At 42.8% G+C, this 9,037-nt stretch overlaps 1 protein-coding gene across 1 annotated transcript; it reads right to left on the bottom strand.

Annotated features, from left to right (window-relative positions):
- Positions 1 to 2,025: 2,025 nt before the first annotated feature.
- On the bottom strand, positions 2,026 to 9,037 carry LOC132451121 (uncharacterized). The gene is made up of 13 exons (XM_060043426.1): positions 8,346 to 9,037; positions 7,747 to 8,136; positions 7,264 to 7,365; positions 6,841 to 7,073; positions 6,571 to 6,749; positions 6,389 to 6,482; positions 5,937 to 6,281; positions 5,715 to 5,832; positions 5,541 to 5,632; positions 5,328 to 5,442; positions 4,906 to 5,175; positions 2,706 to 2,882; positions 2,026 to 2,619 (listed from the first exon to the last, which is right to left on the bottom strand). The coding sequence occupies exons 2-13, from the start codon at positions 7,763 to 7,765 to the stop codon at positions 2,408 to 2,410; spliced, it is 1,956 nt and encodes a 651-aa protein (XP_059899409.1). The 5' UTR covers positions 7,766 to 8,136; positions 8,346 to 9,037; the 3' UTR covers positions 2,026 to 2,407.

Here is a 9,037-nt window from a genome sequence, read left to right as displayed (position 1 = left end):
CCAAATTATTATTTGGTTATAACAATAATATTATTGTTATTCTTTGGTTATTATTTTCAATGGTCAGATACAGATCTTGTTCTAAAGATAATTGAATAAGAGCTATAATTTCCGATTTATCCGATTTTTAAACCAAGTCGCGCACGACTCTAATCATGACATGCCCTATTCTTTTCAATGGGGCTGCCATGGTCTGTCATGGTTGCTATAGTGATTGCTATCGATAACCCTCTCCTCCAAACCACGTTAACGAGGGCGGCAACTGAGCCACCGTAAATTGTGTTGTTTTTGTCGTAAACAAGGGTCCGCTGGCTAGGAAATAGACAGATAGAAATAGACATTTCCTTCAAAAGGCACCTTGGAATATGTTTCTATTATCCGCAGATTAGATTTACTTTTGTAATGAACTTGACTCAAATCGATTAAAAAAAAAAAATAATCGCTGTCTGGTGGCTTGTTACGTCACTCTCAGATATGCGCATGGAGAGATTTCATAGTGACACAGCCAATAACCTATTCTTGAAAGCAAAACAAGCTTATAGATTTAACGAGGCAGGGTTACTTGAAAGAATGAATTAAGTGGTGAGAGGTCATTCATTCCTCCTCCTGAGTGTGCTTCCTATTTATGTCAAATGTACCCCTACTGTCCACAAGCACCCCCATTAACAAATAAGCTATAGACCTGGGGTTTCTTTCATATCAAAGGGGGTCAGAAAGGACGCATATTATCAACTTTTATCAAGTAGGGCTCCATCCCTACAGGAAAGGCTCACGCAAGTGACTAAGCAAGTGCTCCATCTCGTTGCACCTCACCCAGCGGCTCGCTTGCAAGATTTTGGCCTGAAGTTCTTCCCAGACCTACACCCAAGCCATCCAAAATGCATATCTGAGAATCAGGCCTCTCTTAAATAATGACAAAAAGTTATGTGAGAAATACACATTAACTTTTTGTTATCTCATAAGCGGCGTGGTGCCGGCTCCTATTGACCTTTTGACCCCAGACTTCAAAAACGTGGCCACAGGCCAGCTGTGTCTACACACCTTAAGCCACAAATGTACACCTCCATCCCACAAAAAATGGGGACTAGAAACTAACCTTTGACTTATGCACATTTACTGTACTGTTGGAGGTCACGCCCCTTTTCCGGCCTTTTCGAGATAGCTATGGATGCTAAAATGTTTACACACATTTCCCGGGGCCCCAAGAACGACATATCCGAGATTTGGAGTTCTAGCCCTTAGAGAAAAAAAGTTTTCCCAAATGGACTGTCATTTGGACAAAGCCCCTCAGAAGTGTTGCCTGTAAGACCTAATGGTTCAGAATGTGGTGGAAAAAGCAGTTTTTGAGATAGGAAGGTCCTACCGCCCTGAAATTTGAATACCTTATTCTAGGGCCTAACTGGGACCCCCGCACCAAAATTTGGCCCGGTCGGACCCCGAGGGCCGGACGGGGAGGCCCCCCACTTCCTGCCCTCGGGGTCCGGCCGGGCCAAGTTTTGGTGCGGGGGGCACTGTGGGGACCTCCAGTCCCACTTCTCATTCTAACTCGGCCGCGCTTCATCCAGAACCCAGCTGATTGGCCACCTCCAGGCCGGGTCCCGGGCTCCGTCCCTCAACCCCGCCTCCAGTGACTCTTTCCCGGCAACCCTTCCTCGAGACAGCCCCGCTGATTTACCACCTCCGGGCCGGGCCTATTATTCTATAGAGCTCATCGTCTCTGCAGGTTTTTATTGATAACGTTTTTATCTGTTCAGTAGCCTACTTTATAACTGTTTTGAAAAGTGCTATATGAACCAAGTCTTTCATTAAATTCATAGACAAGAGATGGCACAGAGGAGACAATTCTATAAGACATAAAACAAATAATCAGCTTTGGAAAAAGCTTTCTAGTGCACTTGAAGGAAGTTAAAGGATCAGACAACATTTAGGCAAAAACACATTTATTAGTTATTTAACAAAGGTTTTAAAAGGCAGTTAAATAGAGTATGAAAACAATTAAAAATAATTTGGTTGCGAAACAACAGAAATCAAAAAGCTGTTCCAGATAAAGCACTTCAAATGTCAGACACCAGGCTTTTATGTACAGGCTCACCCCCTACTCTTCAGAATTTACAGACAGCTGTAGAAGGTCACAGCTGCAGAACATTGCACCCTCTCTCAACACACCATCCCCGACTTGAAACATGGTGGTGGCAGCATCATGCAGTGGGGGTGCTTTTCTTCAGCAGAGACAGGGAAGCTGCTCAGAATTGAGAAGATGGATGGAGCCAAATACAGGGCAGAACACCTGTTGTAGTCCGCAGAAGGCCTTAGGCTGGAGGGGCGGTTCACCTTCCAGCAGGGCAACGACCCTAATCATACAACCAGAACTACAACGGAATGGTTTACATCAAAGCATAGCCCTTCTTTAAAATGTATCATCCGAAATGTCAGATTCATTGTCCGAGTACTCATCAGAAGTGTCCTGGGAGTGGATCATCTGTGCTCCCTCTGCTGCAGTCAACACTTGTAGGTAGCAGTGTCTCGCGTTAGCCATCATTTTTGTGATGAAGTGCTGTTTCTTCTTGATCATGCACTGTAGACCAGTCAACCCTTCCTCAGTAAGGCCCCAAGGTGAATCTTGAATGTTATGAGAAAGCCAGTATTAGTAAAATGATCACCAGTCTTTGATGTGTACATAAATGTGATACAAGTTAAAAACATACGTTCGGTTGTAGCCCTTGAAACATGGCAGGACAGCTCTTTTAGGGAGTCAGCACGATTCCCCAGAGACCTCCAGTGCTGATTCATCTCCCTCTGAAGAATCATTTTCTCCTCCTGGATTCTTTTCCCTGCCATGACCAGGTCAAATGCTCTCCTCTTGGTCTGAAGGTCAACAGAGTCTGAAAAGCATTTATAAAAAAACATTAACTCATATTCATGAAAGAGGAGCATTCAGCTAAGTGCAGTATAAATACAATTTATTAGGGGTCCAAGCCAACAGGTTGGATCCCTATTGTTTTTGTAAGGATTTTTCCTATTATTATTATTTCCCCCTAGAAGTGGTACCACAGCCCAAACCGTAAATGGTGCCGACACGCGAATTGCATGACTAGATCCAGGTCCGTGAGTTCTAGGCAGACGACAAAATCCAGACATGCTGGCCACTAGGTGGCGCTATACCAAGGAATACGCGTTTGGGGCTATAACTCCCACACCGAACCTCCCAGAGTCCAATAACTTGTACACACAGATGCACTGGAGTCTGCTGCATCTTTTGGCCTAGGCCACGCCCATTTGCGTCTATGAATATTTTTCGCTAAATCGCGAAAACCGCAAAACTGTATTTTCGCTACTCCTCCCACATTTCTTGACCAATCAACACCAAACTTTGCACACGGCATCTTCAGACGCACACGCAAAGAAATCTTAGACAGTTTTTTGATCCGACCTTTGACGACGAAACGGTACAGTTTTGAATATTTGTTTATTAGCTAAATTAGACGTGGAAAATCAAAAATCCCAAAAAAAATCCAGAATTAGACATCGGATCGAGTCCAAATTGTACACACATGTTGGTGCTAACCTTAATGATGTTCGATAAAAATTACGGAAAATTTCGCCATTAGGGGGCGCAATAAACGAGGAAATTGTATATCTTCGACAAAATCTCGCCGCGAAAACGCTACACTGACTTCTCGCTACTCCTACCACAGTCAAATCCTTTGTATCCACAGGTTCAGGGTAGCATTTTGAACACATGCTTCGCGTTGTGCCGGCGAAATGCACATTTCTTGTCGCGTTGTGCCGGCGAAATGCACACTTCTTGTTATTAGGGGTCCAAGCCAACAGATTGGATCCCTATTGTTTTTGTAAGGATTTTTATTAGGGGTCCAAGCCAACAGGTTGGATCCCTATTGTTTTTGTAAGAATTTTTATTAGGGGTCCAAGCCAACAGGTTGGATCCCTATTGTTTTTGTAAGGATTTTTCCTATTATTATTATTTCCCCCTAGAAGTGGTACCACAGCCCAAACCGTAAATGGTGCCGACACGCGAATTGCATGACTAGATCCAGGTCCGTGAGTTCTAGGCAGACGACAAAATCCAGACATGCTGGCCACTAGGTGGCGCTATACCAAGGAATACGCGTTTGGGGCTATAACTCCCACACCGAACCTCCCAGAGTCCAATAACTTGTACACACAGATGCACTGGAGTCTGCTGCATCTTTTGGCCTAGGCCACGCCCATTTGCGTCTATGAATATTTTTCGCTAAATCGCGAAAACCGCAAAACTGTATTTTCGCTACTCCTCCCACATTTCTTGACCAATCAACACCAAACTTTGCACACGGCATCTTCAGACGCACACGCAAAGAAATCTTAGACAGTTTTTTGATCCGACCTTTGACGACGAAACGGTACAGTTTTGAATATTTGTTTATTAGCTAAATTAGACGTGGAAAATCAAAAATCCCAAAAAAAATCCAGAATTAGACATCGGATCGAGTCCAAATTGTACACACATGTTGGTGCTAACCTTAATGATGTTCGATAAAAATTACGGAAAATTTCGCCATTAGGGGGCGCAATAAACGAGGAAATTGTATATCTTCGACAAAATCTCGCCGCGAAAACGCTACACTGACTTCTCGCTACTCCTACCACAGTCAAATCCTTTGTATCCACAGGTTCAGGGTAGCATTTTGAACACATGCTTCGCGTTGTTCCGGCGAAATGCACATTTCTTGTCGCGTTGTGCCGGCGAAATGCACACTTCTTGGACCCCTGCATAACTGCTTGCAGTTCTAGTTATTATTATTATTATTCAACGAAGAAGTTGGATGGAGATCGATTAGAGGCATTATAGGTGTGCCAAATTTGCTGGAAGTATTTAACATTCAAACTAGCAACTGGTGAACCTACCACTGTGTGGTAGCTGCCATGGCCAAGCTGTCTCTCCAGACAGAATGTTTTCAAAGCACAGGGTTTCTGTTGTGGGAACCATTCTGTTGTACTTCTCCACCACAGAACTCAGGAACCCCCTCTCGTCCCGGATCTTGCGGCGGATCCTGGCACGACCTTTGTTGCTGTCGCAGTCTTTGTAGAGACGCTGCGACCGTCTCTTGATGCTGGCAACCAGCACCTCGACCCTGCTGGCCAAGGCGGCAACATCACTTGTGTTGATGGTTGTTGCTGTAGAGAGGAAATGCGTGTTACATTTTAAGTGACTTCTAATAACGGTTTAATTTGAATGAATACTTCATAAAGACTGGGTAGAATGTTAAAGGATTTTATCGCCAAGAGTCTGAAACTCTGTGCTTACAAAACTGTTATAATTTCCTCACCGTCTGCCCAATCCTTAACGTCACTGACCCAGTCCCCCATCTGGCTCTCCGTGACGTCCAATTCGGTCTTCATGGACTCCATGTTCCGCTTTTGGGCATCCAGAGCTTTTGTGGTCTACAAATGACAAAATAATTAGAGTAAATAAAAATAATTAAGTAAATTCAGTGTTCTCAATATCTGCTAACAAAACTTAAAAAAAAAGATGTTAATACCCTCAGATATCTGCGGGACAGTGAGGTGGCCAAGTTGTCAGTCTTTTGCTGATTCCAGCGCATGGCCAAGAGGGTGAGCATGTCTGTGCGTCCTGCAGCATAAAATGATGGTGTTATCTAGTGTTAACTTCAGCTTATTTCTTGTACCCATGTTCATACTTTATAGCCATTCACCTGCTTTGGACATGTGTTTGGTGGTCACTGCTATCCGAGAGAGGAAGGCATTGACCTGCTCTACCTCCTCCCCTAGTGTCAATCCAGCCCCCTCTTGATAGGCACCACTCCATTTGACCTGTTTAAAATGCATAAAAAACAAAGCATGTTATGACATGTCAAATATTGACGTGAAAGTGTGGATATTCACATAAAGTGATTCACTTGGTAATGATTGCTTACGTCACATTTGAAATCGTGGGCTTTGGCATGGAACACTGAAAGGAAGGGCTTCATGCTGAGCAGATGCTGGAGCTCTGGGCAGCTTCTTGCAACCTTGTTGAGGTAGGGCCAGTATTTACATGTGACATCCATGCAGTAGAAGGTCGGCGTGAGGTTGGCCAGCTTTTGTTGTATGTACAGGGGATATGCAAAGATTTCTCCCCTGAACATATTGAGGGCACATAGGAGCACCCCATGCCGACACACAGCAAGCTCCAGTCCCTCTTCATCCAGCTTGCTGGCAGATTTCTGGGAGGTCTCTCGAGCCGCCGACCATTCCCCCCCACAAACGCCTCTTCCGGACACCTACAATATAAACATTTAAAATGGTCAAAAGGGTTACCTAAAAAAAAAATATCTTGAATAGGAGATTATTGTATTCATGTTTATATAATTATAGTCTGCAATATTACATGCTTGGTTGTGGTGTGAATGTAGTTCACAAATTTTGTGACGTCGTCATCCTTCGCGATGAAGACGCCATCAAATATGGCCTGTTCCTCAGCTCTAAATAAAACGGGTTAATTGGTGCATATTAGGAGACTGAACTTTTGTCATTAGTTCAAACACTGACATTATAAATAATTTATAGTACCTAGATGCATTCTTGAAGCGGTAATGCTTGCGGTTACCATCCACGGAAACCGCAAGCATATCCGGGCTGCAGGCAGGACAGGTGAATGGCTCCTCCTTGCATATGTTGTCCATCTCATATTTTACAGCCTCCCACTCAAAAAAGCTTTTGCTGAAGGTGTCAGCTGAGATCTTCCCAGTCTGTCTCAAAAAAAAAAGACATCAAGAGCTAATGAGATTTTTAAGCAGCATACAAATAAATAAAAAAAGGACAGCTAACTTCAATACTCACACGTCCAAAGCGGACAGTTCTCTGATCCAACATTTTTAAAAATGCCTGACAGGACAATCCAGGTGCTGCCATTTTCATTTCTTCAAATGAAGCAAAAACATCAGTTCCATAAATGGTGGCAAAGTTCAGGGTAGCTGGCCAGTAGTCGCTGTGAAGAATGCCGTCAACACCAGCAGTCCATGTGACTTTGCACGCTTCACATGCCAACTCAGGCATGCTGAGCTCATGTCTCCCTTAAAAAACAAATATAAAAAGGGAATTACACACTTACTTATATTTATTATTATTTTTACAATGCATTACTTAAGTAATTTTAAGATGTCCTATACAAAGCTATCATAAACATGTGGCAGTTGTTGAGAAGGGATTGCTATTATTAAAAATAAACTTTTCAAACAGGACAAAAGTTATACACGTACTCACCATTCATTGTGATCACAGCTACAGCTTTTCCTGGTTTGAGCCTCAGTGCCTCTGTTGGACAACCACAGATTTGGTGAGGGATCTCCACAGGTACATACCGCACTAAAATAAAGCAAAGGGAAAAAAAAGTGAATTAGGAATCATTTGTAACAGGGAAAAACATTGTACCCATGTGATAAAAAGTATACCAACTAAGCTTCTTAAAAAGCATACTTAGTATAATTTAAATTGGTAATATACTTTAAATCGCGTTGAATTGAAATGTGAAAATTAAATACTGGTTTTTATGGGACTATCAGTTTCATGAAAGTATCAGTGTTTGAAGTTACTCTGCAGTCTGTCAACTTCAAAATGACAGAGCACATAAACTCTCTAAGGATGTGCGATACCTTAAATCAGAAAATATGGCCCCACACATGCGCGCGCAAACACACACACACACACACGTTATTTTGTACTTAAAATACATTGTACAGAACTTACCACACTGGCAAAGGTCCATATTCTGTACAGTAGTCGTTGGGGGCAATGGCTGAAAAAATCCTCAAGTAGTGGCATCTCGGTTGTGAAGGGGGTGTCTGGTGTGCATGATGACGTCGCACTCCGCACAGAATAAGGGCCGTGGTAGACAATCACGACAACGAACAACAGCTAAATTGCGCCAACACTGTTGGCACTTTCGGGTTCCCACATTTTCTTGTGCCAGTGCAGTGTTGACCAGGCGAGGTCTCGCTGCCTTCCAGCTCTCTGAAGAATTGCTCTTTCTTGTGCTCCAGTTTAATGAAGCAGAAAGAGAGGCTTGTGGGGTTGGTGATTCCACCCCATCTCCTGTTGCATCGATCAATGACTGCTGGAGATCTCGTAGAAATCCATCTGTTAAAATAGTACAAAAGAGTCCGTTCTTTATTTAAAGTGTCTTTATGGAATGGCTGTTAAAAGGTGAAATTACTATTACCATGTTCATAATTACTGCAACATGGACTTTACATCTTAACTCTGTATCACATACATCATACAGATACAAGTCAGAATTTCCTATTAATTAATGCTCACCAATTATTTAAAAAAAATGTTTTACATACCAACGTTATCAGGAGCAAAGACCACCTCAGAGTTTGAGTCAGGAGCATTTTTGTTGGGATGAGTCTTCTGATGTTGAAGTCCACTGCTGCTCCCAGCTGTAACCAAAAAAAAACAAAAAAAAAAAACAATAATTTATAGTATAGTATGTAGAGTATAATAGCACACACTCACTGTTAAGCATTTATCTAGATTTGACTTTTTAGAAGCGACAAGTAGACCTTTTTGATATTTGATAGGGCTGAAAAAGGGTAGAACGAAAAATGTATTTGGTTTGCAAATGAGTCTTCTAAATATTGGTTCTGGTTTGCTTCCGCCGATACCATACACATCAAGCTTTAGGTTTTACTTGATTTGAGCGTGCCTAAAATCTGGGATCTTTAAACATCAAGAATGCAAAAACAATACTGACCCTGATTGGACTGATTCCTAGCTGATCGTGGTCTTGCATGAATTAAGTTCCCATCACTGGTTCTCTTCTTCCACCTCATGGTTGGCGGTGCTGCTGCTTGCTCAATCTGCACCACAGCAATCAGGTCATCAACCCCTTGGAGGACATCATTGACCTCTTGCTGAACAGCCATGTTATCCACCCTCGAAAACAGATTCTGGAGTTCTGAATCACTCATGATGAAGGGGACAGACAGACAGACAGCAAGACAGAAACAGGTGACAGGCAACAGAGAGCGAGAGA

The sequence above is a fragment of the Gadus macrocephalus genome, chromosome 2 (genome assembly GCF_031168955.1).
Source record: "Gadus macrocephalus chromosome 2, ASM3116895v1".
NCBI classification, from domain to species: domain Eukaryota; kingdom Metazoa; phylum Chordata; class Actinopteri; order Gadiformes; family Gadidae; genus Gadus; species Gadus macrocephalus.
The sequence above is the reverse complement of the archived record's forward strand: the minus strand, read 5'-3'. Positions and strand labels throughout refer to the sequence as shown.